General features: G+C 42.0%; 1 protein-coding gene across 1 annotated transcript in view; it reads right to left on the reverse strand.

Moving 5' to 3' along the window:
- The window catches only part of C9 (complement C9), a 56,141-nt gene that overhangs the window by 9,226 nt on the left and 21,763 nt on the right, over positions 1–25,152 (reverse strand). The window contains exons 6-8 of the mRNA XM_082264856.1: positions 17,346–17,651; positions 12,176–12,416; positions 8,971–9,099 (exon numbers count right to left, since the gene is read on the reverse strand). Coding sequence (XP_082120982.1) covers positions 8,971–9,099; positions 12,176–12,416; positions 17,346–17,651 — 676 coding nt within the window. The remainder of the gene's footprint in view (positions 1–8,970; positions 9,100–12,175; positions 12,417–17,345; positions 17,652–25,152) is intronic.

The following is a 25,152-nucleotide window of genomic DNA, read 5'->3' on the forward strand; positions in this document are numbered from 1 at the left end:
CCCGAGCTACCAAACGGCACATTAGTCAAACAAAGACGGCATCAGCTTTGATCGGGTCTCCACTATGGTAACCTGGAAGCAATGATGACATCACTTACAGTTTACCTGGATGTCAACGGCGTCATTTTTAAAAAAAATCAAAAGTATTCAAAAACACTGATCTTGGTATTTTGATTGCTTTCAAGGACAGAGTAGGGATTTGGAGTCTTATAGACCCCAGATCACTCTATAAGGAAGGAGTACCTGTCACATGTCTATTGCTGTCACAAATGATGTTTACATTCCTTGTGCAGCAATAAAAGTGAAAAAAAAAATTAAAGCAACAGTGTAAATAATAAAATAAATTAGTCATTAAAAAAAAAAAAAGTAAAGTGCCCCCCCCCCCTGCTAACACGCAAAGGTGAATGCATGCATCGATCCTGCACGCATACTAACAGCAACTATCCAACACATGAGGTATCGCTGTAAATGTCAGATAATGGGCAGTGATTCTAGCACTAAACCTCTTCTATACATCTAAAGTGGTAACCTGTAACGGCTTTTAAAGCGTCGCCTATAGATAGTAAAATTTACATAGTTTGTCGCCGTTGCACAGGCATGCACAATTTTAAAATGTGACATGTTTGGTTTCTATTAACTCAGTGTTACATCATCGTTTATATTTTACAAAAAATTGGGTTATGTATTGTGTTTTTTTGTGCATTTACAGTACATTCAAAAAATGTATTCCCCATAAATTGAGTTTGAAAAAACCCTGTACAAATATTGCATGGTTTAAAAAAAATTGCAAACCTACAACTTAATCTCTAAGGACCTCTGCTAAAAAAAAAAAAAAAAAAAAAATATATAAATTATATAATACACACACACACACACACACACACACACACACACACACACACACACACACACACACACACACACACACACACACACACACACACACACACACACTGTATATATTATATATATATATATATATATATATATATATATATATATATATATACACATATACGTATATAATGTTTGGGGGTTCTAAGTAATTTTCTAACAAGAAAAAAAACTGATTGTTACATGTAAACAAAAAGTGCCAGAAAAAGCTTGTTCCTCAAGTGGATATATTACAGACTGCTGAACTGTTAGAGTGGGATAACCCTTCTAAGTTAGGATTGCCCCCAGCATAAAGTTTAGGAGAAGTTGCTCTCTACACTCATTGCTTGTTTTTGCAGTATATACACTATATTACAAAAATTATTGGGATGCCTGCCTTTATATGCGCATGAACTTTAATGGCATCCCAGTCTTTGTCCATAGGGTTCAACGTTAAATGAGCCAACCCTTTGCAGCTATAACAGCTTCAACTCTTCTGGGAAGGCTGTCCACAAGGTTTAGGAGTGTGTCTATGGGAATGTTTGACCATTCTTCCAGAAGCGCATTTTGAGGTCAGGCACTGATGTGAACGAGAATGCCTGGCTCGCAGTCTCTGCTCTAATAAATCCCAAACGTGTTCTATCAGGTTGGGGTAAGGACTCTGTGCAGGCCAGTTAAGTTCCTCCACCCCAAACTCGCTCATTCATGTCTTTATGGACCTTGATTTATTCACTGGAGCGCAGTCATATTATAACAGGAAGGGGCCATCCCCAAACTGTTCCCACAAAGTTGGGTGCCTGAAGTTATCAAAAGAGTCCTAACATCAACCCGACAGTACACCTTTGAAATGAATTAGAGCAGAGACTGCAAGCCAGGCCTTCTAGTCCACATCAGTCCCGAACCTCACAAATGCGCTTCTGGAAGAACGGTCAAACATTCCCATAGACACACTCCTAGACCTTGTGGACAGCCTTCCCAGAAGAGTTGAAGCTGTTATAGCTGCCAATTGTGGGCCAACTCAATATTGAACCCTACAGATTAAGACTGAAATGCCATTAAGGAGCATGTTTCGTGTAAAGGCAGGCGTCCCAATACTTTTGGTAATATAGTGTATAAGTCTATTGTTCATTTCACTTTTGGCACCAGGGTACTGAATATACATCTGCAGCAAATATTCCCCACCAAGCCAGGTGTGTCAGAGTGCGTGGTGCTATTTCCAGAGTCGGGGACACAAGAACCAGGGATTCAATACATCCAGCGGCTCCTTCAGGGGGAAAAGTGCTACAACATTTACCTAAATGCAGGGTTTTGTCAGGGATGAATTGATACATGTGGACAGGTCTAGCCTAGCTTTTACTCATGATCCCTCAAAGGTGGCATCTATTGGGCATCCATCTATTGGGCATCCATTTAAGAATTAATTCAAGAGAATCACCAGTTCTCAAATGTTTGATTCTTCTGAAATATTGATTTCAAATAGATTCTTAGATGTTTGATTGACATGTCTGATCTACCAAAAGTGACAAAATTCATAAATTGTAACACTTTGTAGATGAACTACATGATTTTCTGCAGTTTGCACAAATATGAATATATGTTAAAAGACACTATCTCCAAACTGTATCTGCTTCTGTGTATGATTTGCATGCAGCCATGCCAAGCTGTCCAATGACAATCATTGATCCCCAATGCCTATCTCAATTTAGCAGGCCAGCCAATTTCTTTGAGTGAGTAGAAAGAGCTGTATAGTTGTTAAATGAGGGAAAGCTTGTATTCAGGAAGGAATGTTCCAAAAAAGAATGTATAATATACTATAGGCACAATTAAGATTTAAGGGCAGTCAGAGAATACAGCATATGCAGGAACCTCTACTTATGGATAAAAGAATCCAAGATAACTTTATTTGTTGGCAAAGAAAAATCGGCTCAACAAATGATAAAACTTGGAGAAAAAAGTAAGCTCAGCCATCTTTATTAGAACTAGTACTGAACTTTCCACATAGGGTATCAATTTGACAGCATCTGGCAACACCCACAGCCGCAAGGGCCATGGCTGCCTGAGTACTATGAGTACTATGAAGGTTCCTCCATCCATGCCGTTAGCATGGATACAGGGAAATTAGGGATTTTCATCGAAATCCAAACCATCAAAGCCTACCTTTAGTAGCTACTCCAATATTTGCTGATTAAATACACCTGGGGAGATTTATGGTTTACCCAGATGCGTAGGTATCAATTGTCTCTTATTTGGGGGGACTGTCCCCCCTTTCTCTTCAAATGTTCTGTTTTTCTGATTTGAAGTATAGACCGCTATTAGAAATGTCCTATTTAACTACGAAAAGCGTTAGGACTGATTCACACTTAAAGAGTTTGTAAACCTCAGACATGAAATTTGAACAAAGCATATCCCTCTATTCTGTGTACTTGTCTCAATCCACAGCACTAAGTGTCATTTCTGTCTGCTCCCTTGTTCCTCTGCTATCAGCATAAATCAAAGCTGAAATCAAGCTAAAAAAGGGGAGGGATCTCCAGCTAATTGACAGCCTCAGCTCTGTTCCTGTGTGCTGTGTGGAAAAGCTGTGACCCTTCCCTCCAATCAGCTCTCAGAGGTGTCCTCAATGAGTTCTGCAGAGTGAAACTTCAACTCTCCATCCCCTTATTTCTGACAGCTCTGACAAGCTTTACAAATACTCGACTTTGAACAGTGGCGGCCTGTGCATAGGGGGCGCCTTTTTCTAAAAAAAAGAAAAAAAAATGTATAAAAAGAGCAATAAAGTTTTAAAAAAAAAAAATTGCGTTTGCCGGCCTATGTGGAGGCTGTGGGGGGGGGGGGGTTACGACCCAGAAGAGGCGCCAATTGGCTGCCTTCTGGGGGCGTAACCTGATTGTAACCTCTACAATCATTGGGGTACAATGCTGTGGGCACTCTGCAAACATTGGGGTACAATGCTGTGGCACTCTGCAATCATTGGGGGACAATGCTGTGGGCACTATGCAATCATTGGGGGACAATGCTGTGGGCACTATGCAATCATTGGGGGACAATGCTGTGGCGCTCTGCAGTGATTGGGGACAATGCTGTGGCGCTCTGCAGTGATTGGGGACAATGCTGTGGCGCTCTGCATTGAAAGGGGCTCGCACGCTGAACTCTGCATTGATGGGGGCACGGAACAGTGTTCATTGCATTGAAGGGGGCACAGCACAGTTGCATTGATGGGGGCACGCACGCTGAACTCTGCATTGTGGGGGCACAGCACAGTGTTCATTGCATTGAAGGGGGCACAGCACAGTGTTTATTGCATTGAAGGGGGCACAGCACATTGTTCATTGCATTGAAGGGGGCACAGCACAGTTGCATTGAAGGGGGCATGCACGCTGAACTCTGCATTGTGGGGGCACAGCACAGTGTTCATTGCATTGAAGGGGGCACAGCACAGTGTTTATTGCATTGAAGGGGGCATAGCACAGTGTTCATTGCATTGAAGGGGGCACAGCACAGTGTTCATTGCATTAAAGGGGGCACGCACGCTGATGTCTGCATTAAAGGGGGCACGCACGCTGGTCTCTGCATTGAAAGGGGGCATGTACGCTGGTCTCTGCATTGAAAGGGGGCATGTACGCTGGTCTCTGCATTGAAAGGGGGCATGTACGCTGGTCACTGCATTGAAAGGGGGCATGTACGCTGGTCTCTGCATTGAAAGGGGGCATATACCATCTCCTGTACCATGACCTGTGACATGCCTATACCATATCTGTGCCATGCCTATACCATATCTGTGCCATGCCTATACCATATCTGTGCCATACCTATACCATCTCCTGTACCATCACCTATGCCATGCCTGTACCATCGCCTGTGCCATGCCTGTACCATGACTTCAAAGTAACGCAATTTTTTACTGCGTTTTTTGATGCAAAGCAATACCTATTACATTTTTCTTTTTGCGCCCCCCCCAAAAATTTTGAGCACCAGCCGCCACTGACTTTGAATGGTTGTACTTATGTAGGAGGATTTGTTTCATCTCTGCATATCACCTGAGGCCAGTCACTTTACTGGGTATATGTAAGGGTTCACAACCACTTCAACCAGTTCCTGCCCAGCCTATAGCAAAATTACACCCGGGCTGGACTTTCATAGATCAAGGTGGACATCATATGATGTCTTCCTGGATCGGGCCATGCTGCGGCACAATCTGTTGCCAGCTGTGTCTATCGGCCCATTGTGGGTAACATGTGATCGCTGTGACCAATCACCGAAGATCATATGACAATTTTAAACAATGGATGGCTTCCTTTCATGCCATCCATTGTGTACAATTGTGTTGCTTGCTGTGAATGGTCACAGTGATCACGTGCTACCGACATGGCCAATCACAGCCACCACCTATGCCATGTGATTAGTTGGGGCCAGTCACAGCTATTCACAACAAAACACACTGACTGAATCAGTTTCATTCAGTAAAAATGGTTGCTTATACCAGTGAAATCCACTGATATAAACAATCAAAATGTGTAAAAAAAAGAAAAGGAATCCTGATTACTTCCCTAGAGTAGGACAGTGTTACTATGGTAACACTGTATTGGTCTGGTCACAGAAAAAAAAAAAAATTAAAAATTAAAAACAAAATGATTACTTATTTTTTACATACGGTCACTAGTCAGTGCCCCTGATTACCGCCACACCCATTATATGACAGCACTGTATTGCACTGGTGACAGTATGTAAACAGAAAACATTTATTTTTTTTTTTACATTTCTCCATTTTCCAAAACCTTTTGACAAAAAATTACAACTTCAAAAAACTCGCCATGCCTCTTACTAATTACCTTGGACTGTCTTCTTTCCAAAAAGGGGTCATTTTGTGTTAATTGTACTGTCCTGGCATTTTTAGGTTTCAAGAAATGAGTTTATCAGGATTGATCGATTTTCAGATATATACCATAGTTTGTGGACAACTTTCTTACAGACTACATAATAAACACTGATTAGGGTTACGTATTTTCACAAAAAAAAAAATACCAAATACCCAAAACTACAATTAAATACCAGCAAAAAAAAATGCTCTATTTGTGTGAAAAAAAAAAGATAACAATTTAATATGGGTACAGTGTTGCATGACCGCGCAATTGTCATTCAAAGTGCGACAGCGCTGAAAGCTGAATATTGGCCTGGGCAGGAAGGGGGTGAAAGTGCCTGGTACTGAAGTGGTTAAAGTGATTGTAAAATCTCGTTTTTTTTTCTATTAAAATAACAAACATCTTATACTTACCTCCTCTGTGTAGTGGTCTTGCACAGGGCAGCCCGGATCCTCCTCCTCTTGGGTCCCTCACCGGAGCTCCTGGCCCCTCCCTCCTGTCGAGTGCCCCCACAGCAAACAGCTTGGTATGGGGGCACCTGAACCGAGCCGCAGCTCCGTGTATCCATTCAGACACGGAGCCATGGTTTGCCCCCCCCCCCTTATTGGCTAACTGAGTTTGATTGACAGCAGCAGGAGCCAATGGCGCTACTGCTGTATCTCAGCCAATCAGGAGGGAAAGTCCCAGACGACCGGGGCATTTGTGGACATTGCTGGATCGAGATGGACCTCAGGTAAGTATTAGGGATTGTCTGAGGGGGGCTGCTGCTTTACAACCACTTTAAGCATCCCGTTGTGGTACATTTACTGCGCCCATTAACAAGCATTGTAATAAGGCAGCCCATTTATTACCCACTTCAGCTCCAGAAGGATTTTCCCCATTAATGACCAGGCCATTTTTTGTGATTTGGCACTGCGTTACTTTAACTAATAATTGCGGGGTTGTGCGAAGCTGTACTCAATTGATGTCCTTTTTTTCCCACAAATAGAGCTTTCTTTTGGTGGTATTTGATCGCCTCTGCGGATTTTAGATTTTGCGCTATAAACAAAAAAAAAGAGCGCCACTTTTGATAAAAACACAATATTTTTTACTTTCTGCTATAAAAAATTCCCAATAAAAAAAATTGTAAAAAAATTGTAAAAAAATCTAATTTTTTTTTTTTATCAGTTTAGGCCAATTTGTATTCTGCTACATATTTTTGGTAAAAAAAATCCCAAAAAGTGTATATTAATTGGTTTGCGCAAAAGTTATAGCGTTTAAAAACTATGGGATCGATTCTTTGGACTTTTTTTTGTTTTTATTTGTAATGGCGGTGATCAGTGATTTTAGCGGGACTGCGACATTGTGGCAGACAAATCTGACACTAAAGTGACACTTTTTGGGGACCAGTGACACCAATACAGTGATCAGTACTAAATAATATGCACTGTTGCTGTATAAATGACACTGGGGGTGATCAAGGGGTTTAGTGTGAGCCTAATTGTGCTTATTAACTGTGTGTGTGGGGGGGCTCTGTGAAAGGCACACAGAGATCGGTGTTTCAGCTTAGCTCACAGTGCCTGTCTGACAGGAGAGCTGCCTGCTTTGTTTACATAGGCGGGCGGCTCTCCACTCAGTTTCCCCGAAGAACGTGGGAGGCCGGCGGCGATCGAGCCCCCTCCTACGGTCTGGCTCCCGCTGTGTCTAATCACCGAGACCGCGTGCACATAATCACGTAGATGTACATGATTATGCACAGCCAAGCCGCTCTGCCGCAGTAAATCTGGGGCGGTCGGCAAGTGGTTAATAATGGACTGCCAGTGCCCTGCAACAGATGAAAAAAACTTACATGCCCTTTTTTGCAATGCAGCACACAAAAATGCATGGTATGTACATTGTTCTGCACTGCGGTGCATTGCTCCCTACTGTACAATGCATTGGAATGCCATTCATAATGAATGACACGGCAGCACACCGCACATAAAGCAGGTGTGTTGCGCAATGTACAAGTGTGAACAGGCCCTAAAACTACACGAATCCTTTCACCCAATCTCTAAATTATTTATTTCCTTATTTTAAAATGCCAGTATAAAAGTAAAGTAGTGGTAAAAAAAAAGGATATGGATTTAGCCTATTTTTTTTTTCTTTGCGCGTTAATCCTTCATACTCTACATAGCTGGAGGCATGGTGAGGGCATTAACTTTGCCTACATATTTTCTGCTAACAGGTATCCCTGTTACTCATCTAAGAAAGTTGGGAGGTGTACATATGCAATAAAAAGCAAATGTTCTCCACAGCCATTAATAGGGGCTGTTAGTCAAATTCTTTATATACAGATTATTATTATTATTATTATAATATGGAGTTAGAGGCAACAGTTTGCGCAGCACTTTACAATGTGAGGGCAGGCTGTGCAGTTACAATACAATTAAACAGAGGAGGAATCAGAGGGCCCTGCTCATTAGAGCTTACAATCTAAAAGGGAGAGTCAAGTGATACAACAGGTAATAACTCTGGGGGATGAGTGAATGGAGAAAATAAAAGTACAGTTGTTAGGTGGATAGGCTTCACTGAAGAGAAAAGTTTTCAGGGATCGTCTAAAAGTGGACAGAGTAGGAGATAGACAGACTGGGGTAGGAAGTTCCATAGGTTGGAAGAAGCTCAGGAGAAGTCCTGGAGGTAAGCATGGGAGAAGGTGACAAGGAAATTAGAGAACAGGGGGTCTTGGGAGGAACGAAGAGAACGATTTGGTTGGTATTTTGAGACAAGGCTACTGATGTAGCTGGGGGTTGAGGTGTGGATGGCTTTGTAAGTTATTAGTATTTTTAATTTAATTAGTTGGATGAGAGGCAGCCAATGGGGGGGATTGGCAGAGCGAAGTAGCAGACGCTGATTGGTTGGTAAGGTAGATGAGTCTGACAGCAGCATACGTGACGGACTGAAGGGGGATAGCCTATGTAAAAGTAAGTCAATGAGGAGTTAAAGTAGTCGAGGCAAGAGATAACCAGAGAGTGAATTAGAAGCTATTTGGTGTCATTGGTTAGGAAGGCATATATTTTGGAGATGTTGAGAAGGTTGAGGTGGCAAGCTTTGGAAAGTGTTTGGATGTCCATTAGTCATTAGCATTTAAAATTATAATAACGATAATAATTATAGTAGTATTAACAATAGTAATAATCAGCATACCAGCTACGATTTCTCCATAATGCTAGCTAAATTCATAAAAAACACTACTTGGCACCTAGGAGATATATGTACTCACTCTCTGATGGTGTAACAATTTTTTCACATTTCGGATTTTTTAAGCTGGCTTTGCCTTCTATTCCTGGACCATCCACGCTTAAGCCAAGATTGTATCCAAGACATTCTTCCACTTCTGTTTCAGTGACAGCTGTGATGAATAAGAAAAAAATAATTGGATAGGTTAAAGCAGAAGTCCTTCTCCTAATCAGTTTGGCTGTACTTTTTGATACATACAATGTGTAGCCAGGTGCTTGGCTAAGAATAGAGAGTGAGATAAATATTGAACTGGTTAACAGCAAAAGGAGGGAGCTGCTAAGCAGGAAGAGTTCAGTAGACTGAGTCAGAGAGCACTACACTGTAGGAACTGTATTCCAGGGGAGAGAGACTCTACTGTAATCAAGAGCTTTTGATTTGCATTTCTTAGAGAGAGAGATTGCCACCAGGAGGGGAAAGAGCTGCCTTTTTTTAGGGTGTACAGGGCACAGCTTTCTTTTTTGCTGTGAGGGAAACTGCAGAGTGCATATCACTGTCCAGAGTGCACCATCTCTGCTGCATGTCAGTGGCCTGAGCAGGATCCAGAGGGCTGAATTTGGGGGTGCAAACAGCCAGAGTCACCTGGGGGCACAGCAGAGAGTGAACTAATCACTGTGTGTGACTGGATAGTGAGCTGCAATATCCCTGTGACTGAGGAGCTGCTGCTGTGGGGATTTATTATCTGCTGCTAGAGAGAGAGACCGAGCCCGTTAGAAACTGACAATACAGCCAAATAGTAGCTTTACTGCTGCCTACACTAACGTGTATCCCATTCCCTAACACGCTTGACTGGGATGATTCTCATATGCACCATTGGTACAATTGGGCCCCAATGCAAGCCGACTGAAGAGTTAAGATTAAAAACTGTCACTTTACAGCTGCTACACAGACACCTCCACCTATTGCTTATACTAAGAGGTACCTCTAGGAGGATATTGCGCCATACTGTAGCCATTCTCTTGTGCATTATAGACTAGTTATAGTATTACTATTCACATTGTGGTTAATGCTTATACACACTGTTTTTTGCTGATTTTGTTGATTCATGAGTTAATCCCAGTTTAGTGGCACAGAACTCTACTCTAAGTTACTCTGGCATAGTGATTATACTGTCTACCGGACTGTGTTTGAACCTACTTTCTATGATTTGATTTATGCTCAAACTAATATATATTTAAACCCATACAAATACATGGAGTTCATTTACCACTAAAAGATCTTGTGACTATTTTCTGACACTAATTCACAGTTGAGTTAAAGGTATCCACACTTGTGTTCCTAAAAGTGCTTGCAGTAACTTTCACTCAACCAACTTTACAACCCCTTGTTGACTGCGAGTGTTTAGTTCCACTTCCCATAGATATTTATTTTGTTCAGATGCCTCCTTTGACAAAATTTGATTAAAAATACACTTTTGTTGACCTAAATGTTGCCGATATGGTGTTTCATGGAGTAAATTCTGGCACACTCAGCATCAACTGGGTGAAATTTCATGCATGTAATGACAGCTTTAGTAGTTTGGGGAGACCAGTCCAGCCTGCCAATTAAAGTGGTTGTTAAGCCACTTTATAAACTACACACAACCCCTCTGTTATAACTTTATAAAGCCTTCTATGCTGCAGTGTATGTTCTTTGTAAAAAAGACTTATACCTGAATTCACAGTAACGATTGGCGGTCATGTGATTCCTCAAGGCTCCCTCTCCCAATCTGACAGCTAGAGCGGGAGGGACCGAGATTTTCCTCACTGACGTCAGTCTGGAGGAAGGGAGGGGAGGAGGAGAGAGCCAAGACATCAGCCGGGGAGGCGGGGAGCTTAGAGGAGTCACGTGACCCCTGATCGGCGCTGTGAATAAAGGTAAAAATAGGCATCTTTTTTATAAAGAACATACACTGCAGCTGGAAGAACACAGTGATTATTGCTAGCAATAATCGCATGGGAAATCCAGCAGGATGGTGGTATACAAGTTGATCAATAAATCAACTTGGGTACGTTTAGAGCCCATTCACACTAGCACGACTTGTGAGGCGACTTGTGTAGCCCCAGGTCGCTTGACATAACAAAAGCAATGTTAATCAATCAGTGCCGTCTTAATTGGCACTACTGAAATCGCTCCGACTTCAGAAAAGGGTCCTGTACTACTTTGAGGCGACTTGTGATCCGACCTCTCCCATATACTTCAATGGGAGTCGCCTCCTTATCTTAATTGAAGTGACTTGTTATCAGACTTTTCAGGAAGAAGAAAGAGATTACCCAGGCATTCCCCACAGACAAAGTCGCCTGTCTCTTCAAAGTAGTGCACAAGTCTCTTCCAAGTCTCTTCCAAGTCTCTTCCAAGTCTCTAAACAAGAATAGGGCCAGGGACTATTCATAGGATTCAGATATATTGGGCAAACTAGATGGGCCAAATGGTTCTTATCTGCCGACACATTCTATGTTTCTCTAAACAAGTCTCTTCAAGTCACGGGGCGACTTTCTGGTCGTGGTAGTGTGAACCGGCTCTTAGCCTGCCCATACATGGTTTGAATCTCAGCTAGTTCTTCGAATCTCGGCTAGTTCCTGCTGAAGAGATTCGAACCGTCTATGGCCGGCCTTAGTTGCAAATCTTGTTCAGCAAAGTCTCTGAGACATTTTTACAGACCTCTGTATCTGTTTTCCTTGGTGACTGTTTGCAAAGCTCAAAGAAGATGAGACACATTTTCACTCTTAACAGATGCATAACTAAAAAGTGCTCAGGGTCAGGATTTATTTAGCAAGTGCTACTTTAGAGCAGCCAATTGTGGAATGTATTACTCAGGCTGTAACCTTGTAATAAATCTGTTTCACAATATTTCTTAGTGCTCCAGTTTAGCATTTGCATTGTAACAGGATTTATAAATGTCATCCAATGTGCATTGTGCTGCACTACGGTGCCTTGTATTGCAGTTTTCTATGTTGGCTGCCATTTAAGACAACATGGTAATGTGAATGGTCCCTTATTACACAGACATTTGGATTGCCCAAGTGTTCAGGGTTATGCTATGGAGCATCGAAGAGCAAGGCACATGCAAACACTCTTCAAGCACTGGTTTATGTTGGGGTGTACAATAGAGAGGACATAGGGGACAAGAATTTTTTAACGGTCCAATCATTTCCCCTGACCCCTTCTGACCATGCACACATGTCTTTTGCTAGCTTTAGAATGTCTCTTACATCTAGTATCCATGACTGCTTTATCCAGTACATATACAAGTTCATATTTGCCACCAAGGTTTCCAGAGACTGAATAATGAGTTCCATACATTTCCAAAAAGGCAAAATATTCTGCCTTGTCATAAAAAGATGGCAAGTTGTTTACATCATCAATAAAAGTTGAAGACACAACAAAACCACGAGTCCTCATCTGAAATGTTGCCATCTGTACATTTCCTGATATCCGCAGGAATCTTTTACTCTGTAAAGAAAAACAAATATTTCTTTAATGGATTTTAAAAAACACTTGTACTGTAGTAACAAACGCAATGCTGGAGTAGAGGAAGTTGATGGTGTACTTACATGGGTTTTGGTTCTCCCAATAAAGTAGAACTAAAGGCAAAAAGTTTATTCATTTTGGATAGTGTAAGGGAGGGTTATAACCAGGGCTGCTGTTAGAAATTGCGGGGCCCCGTACAGACTACCTGGCAGGGCCCCCCCAAGAAAATATTAAAGATATATTTAGATAGAATTACAACAAAATCACTATTAGCAGACACAAATATAACATAACTCGCATAATTCCTGCTAAATCTAAAAAAAAAACTATGTTGAATTAAAAAGATGAGAAAAATATACAGGCTAGGCAGTTGGAGCTCAGTGATCAGAGAGACAGAGAGAGAGAAACAAAGTTACAATTTACAAATAAACTCCTGAGCAGAGATAAGTGCTGGGGGGGGGGGGCCCACACAAGGGAGGGGTATTAGTGAGGGACGACTGTCTCTTTCTCAATAGATAAAAGCTGATAGCAGGGAGAGGGACAGATCAGATTCAGGTGCTGGAGGAAGATTTCTGTATTTGATGTCCATCACTAATCCCCCTCTCTGTGTGGCCCCCCCTGTGAGCTCGGGCCCCCTACAAGAGGGCTGGTGGTCCCCCCCTATCAGAGGCCCTGGTTATAACCCTTGTTTTTTTTGCCACTGTGTGTAGGCAGGGGTCAATAGTGTACCCTTTTATGGCTCCTCCTTGTTTGTGGGCCTTCCCTCGAGAGGGGCCCCCCTGGAGTTGGGCTGGAGTTCAACCCTGACAGGAGACTTTTGTTAGGCCACAGAATCTGGGTACAGTCTGCTGCAATTATGTTGTTTTATTGCCTGTATTGCTTCCTTCAAGTGTAACCTACAAGTGCTGAATATATGGTATTAAGGTATGGGCTTTGCCTCTGGCTGGGGTGGTATCATTCAAGAGGATCCCTGACATCTGTATCATAAAGTATAGCATGGGCCAGTACATTGTTAGGCCCCAGGTGGCAGGACGGGTATAACTCTTCAACAAGTGTTGATGTACAGGATCCTGAATAGAACATATCTAGTGTAAACCTGGTTGGGTTGGAAGTGGCCATGCTCGGGTGAAGAAGTCACCTGCCTGGCGGTAAGGAGTAGACGGTGACCTGGGCCCCTATGTGACATGGGCCCCAGGTGTGACTGGCGGTGCCCTGATCTGAAACCACAGATAATATACAGGGCGAAGTGACTGTTCATGGGTCAATGGGAACAAAAAGCAATAAAAATGATCTATCTATCTATCTTAGATCTCTGTGCTCAGGTGATATTTCTTTAAAGTGGTTCTAAAGCCTAATGTTTTTTTTAGAAAATCCTAATGCATTCTATGCATTAAGGTAAAAAGCCTTCTGTAACAGAATCCCCTCCCCGTCCACCCTTATACTTACCTGAGCCCAACCCAGCGATGTGCATGAGAGCCAAGGCTCTCTCAGCTCTATCCCACCTCACTGGGCAGATTAAAAGCAGCAGGAGCCATTGGCTGTCACAGCTGTCAGTCAGCTCCTGTGACAAAGAAGCAAAGGGCGGGTCCGAGCCACCTGGTCTGTGTCAATAGATACAGACAGCGTGGTTTGGGAGTGAGCCCGCCTGAGTGCCCAAAGAGAATGCATGTACCTATAAGTGCACTTGTCAAAGAGCAGGAGCCAGGAGGGCCAAACAGGGGACCCCAGAAGAAAAGGAATAGGACTGCTCTGTGCAAAACCATTGCACAGAGCAGGCAAATATGACATGCTTATTTTATTAGAAAAAAAAGGAACCTTTAATATTACTTTAAGCTCCCTTCCTTAAGCTGCTATGCACCTCCTTTATCTCTACTGAGAAATAGTATTACTAATTAAAATATGTGTGAAATCAATCAAAATCCAATTTTTTATACACCATTAAAGTGCTGTTGCAATATACTACATAATCCTTATATTGTGCAAACACTAATATATATAGCAATATAGCAGAAATCAAACCACTGGATCACAATCAACAATATTGCAAAAGTCCTTCAGTTAATAAGTTCACATATAGTGCCAGTACTTCAAATGTGCATAAGGCCCCTTTCACACTGTCCGTCCGTCAGACGGACTCCATTTATCTCAGCGGGGGATCGATCCGCCGATCCCCCGCTGAGCAGGAGGATGACAGCTGTTCTCCGTGCTGTGTGCGGAGACACAGCTGTCAGTTCCCCATACATCTCTATGGGGGAATCGGATGGGAACGGACCATCGGTCCGTTCTCATCCGGTCCGATCTGCTGGACGGATGGAAAATAGGGTTTCCATCCGTCCAGATTTGACGGATCGGATGTCAGCGCAGTGGACATGTCTCCGCTGACTCCTGATGCCCCATAGGGATGCAGAGGGGGATCGTTCAAACAGACAGGCGGATCTGAACGGTCCACCTGTGTGAAAGGGGCCTAAAGTGTCCACTTTTTGCATAAATATTTAAAATATTTAAAAGTGCTTGACCAAAAAGGAAATTTTTCATAATTCTCTATCCACAACTGTGCAACGCATCCACCTCCAAGTGTATGTACTTCCCCCTCACCCTTTGTGAGTGACACTGACCAGATTTTAGTTACCCCTTATTACTAATAAAAAGATTAGTATTGCTTTTAGATCTTACCTTACTCCCTGGGCTTTCCTGCTTGTTCCACTGGATATCTCCTGAGTCCTGACTACTCTTTTTCACCTTGACACTCAGGTTACAAACTAGAGAGAAGACTGCAATAGTGGTTGGAAGTGATGTCACCAGATGTGATGCTAGTTGTGTGGCTCCGCCCTAACATGTTTCATCTGTGGACGTCACTTCCAGCATGGTGTAGTGCACGGCCATCTTTTTTGAGGTAGTGATTGTGCCATTGAGCCATATCTCATTGATCTCATCTCACTGAGCTACCTTCCGCCCGGAGCTTCCCTGCTTGTTCCACTGGATATCTTCTCACCACTCTTTACCACTTTCACACTGAGGTTACAAACCGGAGAGAAGACCGCAATAGTTTAATACTGTTTATTTAAGTGGCAAAAAAACAAATAGTTGCAATTACAGGGTATAAATAAAAGTACCAGCCTCCATGTAGCTCAATGGCACAATCACTACTCAAAAAAAGATGGCCATGCTCTCCAGCACACCAGAAGTGACGTCACACAGACAAAATTAGGGTGAAACCATGCAACCAATGTCACATCCTGTGATGTCCCTTCTGACAATTATTGCGGAGTTCTCGCTGGTTTGTAACCTGAGTGTGTTGGTGGTACAAAGTGGTGATATCCAGTGGAATACGCTTTAAAGGAAGGAAAGCTCTTAAAGTGCTACTGATGACCTTAATAATAATAAGAGGTCACTAAGAGCCCAACACATCCTATTAGAAGTTGCCCCCCTCTGCTTTTTAGGTGCTGCTATAGCAGAAATGGGAAATTGGAAAACTATAAAGTGAACCTATAACTATGCAAATAACAGGTTTTCTTTAAAGGAAAACTTTTATAAATCATAGGCCTTAAGGCATACAGTGAGTGAAGTCGGAGTAACTTTAGAACTCCCAATTCATAGACTTGTCTTTGATCAGTTAATCAAAAATAAATAACAACAATAACAAGTCTCATTTTTACTGGGCCAGGTCAGTAAACTACCAGCCAGGTAGCCACCCTTCTCAGAGCCAGAGAGCCATTCTTACAGCCATGGAACTAGCAATTTCAGAAGGAGATGACAATGACAGCTCATGCATTTCTTTCAATATAGGATCTGGTAAAAAAAATTGAGTTTCCCTGTAGCAAAAAAAAAATACTTAATATTCACCTTTTCTATTGCTACATGGAATTGCGCTGCTGTATTACTGAGAGACCATAACTTGAAGGATCTTCTCTATCTGTTTCACTGCCACCTACCTCACTTTTGTTGTTAATGCCACCTGCTGTTACTATTATACATATAGACTTGTAATGTTAGACCTTTACCGAGACCAAATCCTGTATCACAATTCAACATCTTTCCACTGAACACATAAATGACCCTGTTCCTGCCATCCTGCCATTGTTTACCATGTGGCAGCAGAACCTGATCAATGCATATGCCTACATCAAACTAACATGTTCCAAAGGATATATATATATATATATATATATATATATATATATACATACATATACACACAGGGCTTTTTTCAGCGGGAACGCAGGGGAACGCAGTTCCGGCGCCTCCAGCACTGACTGTTTATAGTCGTAAGGGGTACTGGGGTATGCTGCAGGGTCTATTGATTGATCTTTTTTTGCAGGTGAGTCCATTGTTGCTGAGGAGGTCTATTATTGCTGGTGGGGGACCTACTGTTGCTGGGAGAGATCTACTTTTGAGAGAGGGAGTCTATTGTTGCTGGCTAACAGAGAGTCTATTGATGCTAGGGGGAAAATATTGTTGCAGGTTGTACTTTGTTGTTTGGGGGATCTATTGTTGCTGGCAGGGGCCCTATTGTTACTGGCTGCAGTGGATCTATTTTACTGCTTTTCTTGTCATCATTACCAAATTCTATATAAATTACTTAGCAAAACTAAATGATACGTAGTTCTGTATTCTCTAAAAGGGCAGTACTGGGAGGTTGGTAGGGGGGATTGGACCCAAGGAATGGTGCTCAGAGGTGGGTGGGGACAGAGAAAAGGGGGGACTCGGAAAGGGGGAGTTCCTGCACCTATTCTCTGAGAAAAAAAGCACTGTATATATATATATATATATATATATATATATATATATATATATATATATACACACACACAGTATATATTGCCAATTTATATGTTCAGTAAACTGATTGTTACTATGTTGAGGGATAGCTTGGAAGGCATAGGACCCCCCTGTAACTCTTATGTACCGTACCTTGTCTGATTTGAACTCATTGATCTGATTCACACCCTGTGTCCTATTTTTACTGATTCCAATCTCTCCACCGAATGAAAATTGTTTTCCACTAACGCCTCCTGCAGGGGTGTCTCCGGCATCCTTATCTCCTGCAGGTTTCTGAACAGCGCCAGCATCTCCTCCTGCATTTTTGTTTAGTTCAGTTGGTGTGAGCTTGAAGGATAGCGATGCCTCAAAGCTTTCTGTGGTCTTCTTCAAAACCTTTTCCACCACAGAAACAGTGTCAGTGAAAGTTTCTGATGTAAAAGCCTTGTCAGCTACCGTCTGAGGAATAAAGAGAGATAACAGTAAATGGAAAATTATAATAAGGTCCAGAGTGATATTCGCCAAAATGCAAACGGCATTAAACCATAATTAAACTTACCATTTAAATCAGCTGAATACATTCCATGTGTATAAAAACGAAAGGTGTGTATATTTTTACTGTTCATTTTCTTTAGAAAGCAGAAACAGCCTTAAAAGAAAAGCGTGTTCCTTGCCAGCATGCTGCAGAGAAGGACATTTGCTATCCGTGTGAAAGCAGTGGTCTCTCTGCAGAGGTCCAACACACCCATTGCTGAGTTAGCCCTACAGCTCGGTGAACAGCAAAGCACATCCTCCTTGCAGTAGTTTACTGCCTATTTTATTTTTTTGGTTATTAAGTTAAGTACTAAAAATATAGCCTACGTTTTTAGCCAAGAAAATGTAGAATGCTGCATAATAACATTGTATTTGGATATCCACCTTTAAGGTTTAACTTTTGCTTGTTGTTTACAGAGTTCAGAAGCTCAAGCTACAAGTTACGCAAATTAATAAGAGCAGTGACTCCTTACAGCTCACTGCTACTCCTTCTGTTTGGCTTAGTAACTTTTTTTTTTTTCCAAAAGCAAAGCAATCCGGAAATTGTTAGTCGTGAATGTTCCTTTTTTAAAGCAAAGGTTGAATATATAGCCTCTTGTACACGGTACTGATGTTTGAGCATTTGTGTAATTTCGGGTGTTTGTTTTGCGCACGTTCACGCGTATTTGCAATACATTCCTAGGAAAGATTTGTTAATATTTTTGCTCATATGCACGTATTTGCCCGTACCGGCACAAGATACTGGCCAGGAAACACCGATTTTTCTATTTTTTTGTACGCAGAGCTTGTTTACGAACCTGTGTGTACAGGCACATTGTAAACATGGACTGCATTTTCGATCAGTAAAAAATAAATGCTGTACTGAGTTTTTTCAAGCTGCAGAGTGCAAGAGGCCTATAGCAAAAAAAGTTAAAAACATAAAAAACAAAAACATATAAAAAAAATAAGAATGTGAAAAAGGGTGCGTTGATTATAAATTTGCTGCAACCAAAGATCCAAATATCTAATTGGAGAAAATGGAAATGAAAAATAAAATAGTTTGGGGTGCTAAACTAAAATAATAACACTGTTGAAGTGATTTAAACCACAGGTGTCACAACCTGTGAAGGTGATTATACAATATAATTGATGGTGTTATACAAAGCAAATATATAAAATGAATAAATATATAATCCCCCAACAAAGGGGTATGATGACACCAATGATACCAATGCCACAAAGTGCACAATGACGTGATCAATTCTTAGTTTTGTGATACAAACACAAAATTATAAAGTAGAAATCAAAATAATGGTGCAAAAAACCCTCTAAGCCCCCATTCACATTAGGTCGCTCCGACTTCGGGGGCGACCTGTGAAGTCGCGTGCAGTGCGACTTCGGCGCGACTTGCACGGACTTCACATAATGGAAGTCAATGCAAGTCGCCTCCAGGTTGCCCGAAGTAGTACAGGACCCTTTTTCTAAGTCGGAGCGACTTGTGTCGCTCCTATTAGAACGGCTCCTGTACTACATAGTGGAAGCGGGAGGACCGCGACTTGTCAGGCTGACAAGTCGCCTGACAAGTCGCGGCAGTGTGAATGGACTCTAAAGGGGTCTAATACAGTCCAAAAAAGAATGTCCTACATCAAAATGTCCGAACCTCTAAGGTTCTGGATAAATGAAAACCATATGTTCTTCAAGCGATGAAGTGAGATTTCATATTGAATATTCCACAACCAAACCTGTTAGGTATATATACGTGAATCCCACCACCTTTAAGGCTTGCTTCTTACCAGCAGAAAAATTAGTAGGGCAAAAAAACAGCCACCCTCATGAGTGATAAACACAGCCGACCGTCCTTCTCCCTGCAATGATCACAGAGCCAATGTGATCCTGCTATATAGGATCGCATGTCTCTTTGATCATTTCAAAAGCCCAACCCCCCCCACAGTTAGAATCACTCCCTTAAGCTCACATATAACCCCTTGATCACCCACAGTGTCAAGCCCTTCCCTGCCAGTGTCATTATTACAGTAACAGTACATATTTTTAGCACTCATTACTTTAGTAATGTCACTGGTCCCCCCTAAAGTGTCAAACATGTCAGTCAGGGGTCCGATCTGTCCGCCGCAATGTCGCAGTCCCGCAAAAAATCTCAGATTGCCGCCAATACTAGTAAAAGAAAAAAAAGAAAATAAAAATGACATAAATCTTTCCCGTAGTTAGTAGACGCAATAACTTTTGCGCAAACCAATCAGAATACGCTTATTGCGATTTTTTTTTTACCAAAAATATGTAGCAGAAAACAAATTGGCCTAAATGTTAAAACATTTTGAATTTTAAATTTTTTTTTTGGGAATGTTATATAGCAGAATGTGAAAAATATATATATATTTTTTTTTTTCAAAATTGTCGCTCTTTTTTTTGTTTATAATGCAAAAAATAAAAATCGCACAGGTGATCAAATACCACCAAAAAAAAAGCTCTATTTGTGGGAAAAAAAGGACGTTAATTTTACTTGGGTACAATGCCGCACGACCGCGCAATTGTCCAATAAAATAACGCAGTGCCGAATCTCAAAATAGGGCCTGGTTGTTAAACAGGAAAATCTCCCTGTCCAGAAGTGGATAAGGATAATGTGATCCTTACTGACTCCTACATCACAGTATATAGTAGTAATACATATATTAAGAAACGAATATAGCACTGATGTTAACATATATTGATAAGTTGGTATATAATATATATAATATATATATATATATATATATATATTTTTATATATATGTATATATATATATTCTGATGTATTCTCCATTTCAAAGAAGTGAGAATAAAATGGTGCGTTTGAGTTTGTTAAAAACATGTTTTACCAATATGCTTATCTTTTACCAATATGCTCATCAGGAGAACGCCATTGCAAGTTGCCATGTACCAATGTGTCATTTCTTAAATGTGTGTTGTGTGATAGGACACCCTATAAAAAGGGGATCTGAGATCCTTTAGATAAAAACACATATTGAACAGCCTGTTATGTGTGTGTGCTCTCCGTAATTATAATTTATGATTATGTAACAAATAAATATGATTTGGAACTTTATCTCGTCTGTAAGTATTTATACAGGTTCCCTGCAATTTAAGGAACTTGTGGTAATAATTTTTATTCATTATATGGTGCCGTGACATGGATGTGCAACTGGCTGCTGCCTATCACTGCACCTTCCGCAATTCATAACAACAGACAAACGGGGGCCCAGGTGAGTGCAATTTAAGCTCACAAAATAAGTTTGCCTGTGCTTAGGGGTTGAGGAGGATATAATGATGGTACTTCTAACGCACATTATAAAGAATCCAGACGAGAGAGTGTTTAATTAAGTTAAATTGTAATTGTCTTTGGTCGTGTCTTATCTTGTCTATCTGTGTATGTCAGATGCTGCTTTTTCAATTATATCTCATACTAACTTTTGTTTCTTGAATGGTTTCCTGATCTGTAGCCACTAGGGTTGCTGGCTATAAGTCCTTTGGGGCTCAAGAAGAATTAAGGCTGTGCTGGCTTAACGCCTGGCCAGTCCAACCAAAGGGGTTTTGAGTAGTGAGTGGAGGCAGGAGTGGTTTTGTGGTAAGTGAAACCCCTTGCTGAGTGTGTGAAAATTGTAAACACGTGTAATTTATGTAAATTGTAAATTAGGATAAAAGTAGAGTACTAACCAGTGATGTACCAACGGGGGGTGCAAGGGGGGCGGCCCGCCTCGGGTGCCACGCATTGGGGGTTGCCAGCCCGCATCTCCATGTGAGGGCAGCTGCAGTAGCTGCTCCTTCAGCCTGGGCTGCTCACCAGCACGAGGCGAGGCTGTGTGGTGGAGGAAGGGAGGCACACCGGGGTTACTTACTAACCAGTCCTCACAGCACTGTCTCGGCCTACTCCTACTAGTGTTATACTGTTATCACCTTACTAAGACACAGGGGGCTGTACTGCACCTCTGTCACCTATACTGATTACAGCTCCAAGAGCCCTTTGGAAACGTCACTTCCGGTAGCGGTGGAACGCACGCCGGAGCCAAGCCCCGCTGCGCTCCGTCATCCCAGGGATCTACCGTTCCATACAGTGCCTGTTTAAATTACTTAAAATGTGAGTTTTTTTCTTTTGTTGAGACCAATAAATCTACTGTTTAAGCAATATTACGCTATTGGGATTCCTTCTTTCCTTTTCATATAGTGACCATCCGGTGAGATTGCATAGGGAGCCCGTACTGGCTGTCATTTCCATCTACAGCACTTTACCCGGATTATATGCCGGACTTTGCTGTGAGACCCTTACGCCATAAGGTTTGAGGGTCCACATTGTCCGGTAAGTGTCAATTACCTAGGGGAGAGGATCACCAACATTGCACCATTGCCGCATGCATATAATTTCCAGCACCTGAGCACCTTTTCCGGTTGTGTTTTCAATCAAACGACCTCCACTTGCCACTTGCTGGCTATAGCATCTTGGGACTTTTATTGCTATTCGGACTTTTATATCGTATTTATTCTTTCTATTCATGAATTGCACTATATATTAGGTGGTGATTTGCACTTTTAATATATATGTTAAGAGACTTTTATATTTATATTTATTTATATATTTATTTTTCTTGTTTATTCAAGATTATATGTGGTTCATACCTACACACGCACTAACCATTACTATTATTTAAAAAAAAAAAATTTTATTAGCACATTGAGCACTTTATAAGTACAACACTCTCAAATCTGCGCTTTTGGATGTACTTCACGTATCACCGTAGCGCAGCATTAATTTTCTTTTTAACATGCTCACCAGCCCGTGTTCGCAGGGGGGGCGGTTTGAAGGTGAGTGCCCGAGCAGCCCCCCTGTGTGCCTGGATAGGAGAGGTGGGGCAGCAGCATATAGAGGAAATTTTCTTTCCATATTCCTCCTGCAGCCGCTGAATACCTGATTCTCTTCATCTCCCTTCTGCAGGCATTAATTCCTCTATATGCAGCTCCCCCCACTGCTCCTACTATCCAACCTCTTTTTCTGCCCCCCCCCTCCCCAGTGCTGTCCAGCAGAAGAGGGTGACATATTAGAGGAAGCATCTCTGAGCCTCTTATGGTTCCTGGCAGAACAGGGATGTAAGATTTCAAAGGCAAAGCTACATTGGTGCCAGGAAAAATAATCTTCCTGGGACATTGTATCTTTAAGGGGATTAAACATCGCACATCAGAAAGAAAGGCTGTAATACAGGCGTACCCTCTACCAAAGAATCAAAAGGCACTCAGAGCATTTTTGGGCCTTGTAGGTTATTGTAGAACCTAGATTCCAAACATGTCACAGATTGCCCAGCCTTTATATGCATTAACATCTAGAAAAACCTCTCATGTTGCTAAAGGAGGGATGGTTGATGCAATTTTCAAGATAGGGTTTGCACCAGGTATTGAAACAATGGAAAAACAATTTTTTCAAGCATGTTTGATTTGTACACAATTTAACGCAGGTAAAAAAGGTAGAAACACCATCTGGTCGTATCCCAAGACCTTTATACCCATTTCAGAGATTTGCAGATAGACTATATACAGTTGCCAAAGGTGGGAATGTACGAGATTTTTTTAACATGCGTAGACTGTTTTAGCGGGTGTTTGGAAGCCTTCCCAGTACAGAAGGCTGCAGCTTCAGCAACAGCTAAGAAATGAATACAGGGAGTAGTATGCGGGTATAGAATTCCAGAAACAATAGAGATTGATAGGGGAAAGCACTTCACAGGTCAGATAATGAAGGAGATACTGACAGTTTTCAACACTGAACAGCACCTACATACACCATATAACCCAGCTGCAAGTGGTAAAGTAGAAAAATATATAATGGTTCGTTAAAAGCGAAGTTATGGAAACTTAAACCTGAGACAGGATTGAATTGGCCACAAGGACTACCTATTGCATTGTTCTCTCCATTAACTATTCCAAAACAGAAAGAGAAGATATCTCCTTATGAGATACTTTTTGGATCAGTGCCAAAGACAGGTTTGTACTATCCACAAGCCGAGTTCCAGCCTCGGAAAAGTTTTTTTTAGAAGAAAATATCCCCAGGACAGTCAGGGCTAGTGCATTCCAGAATGGATAGCCTCTGAACTGTCCCAGGTCGCACTTACCTTTTAGAAGAAATACTTACCTGGAAAATTTCTTGTCCAGCGCTGCCATCTCAGGTGTGGGTGGCTGAAGCCAGGGCGTCCTCTTCTGCGTCCTCTTCCGTGTCCTCTTCATCCCAGAATGTCCGGCACTGGCCCCGCTCATCAGTTCCGATGCAGGGGCATCATCCCTGCACAGCTACTGGGCATGCCCAGAAGCTGTTTAGCAGGGAATGACACATCTGCACCGAAACTGACGAGCGTGGCTGGTGCAGGCCCATTGACTCCTGGGAGCGATGACGTTCAGCTCCCAGGAGTCAACGCATGCAGGAAGTCATGGCTTGGGCCACGGCCGCAGAGAGAGGAAGTAGAAGAAAGGTAAGTATATTTTCTTCAATATCAAGGTAAGTAATTGAAAAAAAATCGGGACTATCCATTTCTTTTTTAGGTGACACAGAGCAAGCGGATGGTGCAAAGTAATTTTTGAGGCCGGAAGTCCTCAGTGAGTACACCCCTCACATTTTTGTAAATATTTTATTGTATCTTCTCATGTGACAACACAGAAGAAATGCCCCTTTGCTACAATGTAAAGTATTGAGTGTACAGCTTGTATAACAGTGTAAATTTGCTGTCCCCTCAAAATAACTCAACACACATTAACACACAGCCATTTAAGTCTAAACAAAAGTGAGTACACCCCTATGTCAACATACGCAAAATGGGCCAAAAATGTCAACATTTTGTGTGGCCACCATTATTTTCCAGCACTGCTTTAACCCTCTTGGGCATGGAGTTCACCAGAGCTTTACAGGTTGCCACTGGAGTCCTCTTCCACTCTTCCATGACGACATCACGGAGCTGGTGGATGTTAGAGACCTTGCGCTCCTCCACCTTCCATTTCAAGATGCCCCACAGATGCCCAATAGGGTTTAGGTCTGGAGACATTCTTGGCCAGTCCATCACCTTTACCCTCAGCTTCTTTAGCAAGGCAGTGGTCACCTTAAAGGTGCGTTTGGGATCGTTATTATGTTGGAATACTGCCCTGCAGCCCAAGGGAGGGGATCATGCTCTGCTTCAGAAAGTCACAGTAAATGTTAGCATTCATGGCCCCTCAATGATCTGTAGCTTCCAAGTGCCAGCAGCACTCATGCAGCCCGAGGCCATGACACTCCCACCACCATGCTTGACTATAAGCAAGACACACTTGTCTTTGTACTCCTCACCTGGTTGCTGCCACACACGCTTGTCACCATCTGAACCAAATATGTTTATTTTGGTCTCATTAGACCACAGGGCATGGTTCCAATAATCCATGTCCTTAGTCT

This window comes from Pelophylax lessonae (assembly GCF_965119305.1).
Source record: "Pelophylax lessonae genome assembly, chromosome: 1".
Lineage (NCBI taxonomy): Eukaryota > Metazoa > Chordata > Amphibia > Anura > Ranidae > Pelophylax > Pelophylax lessonae.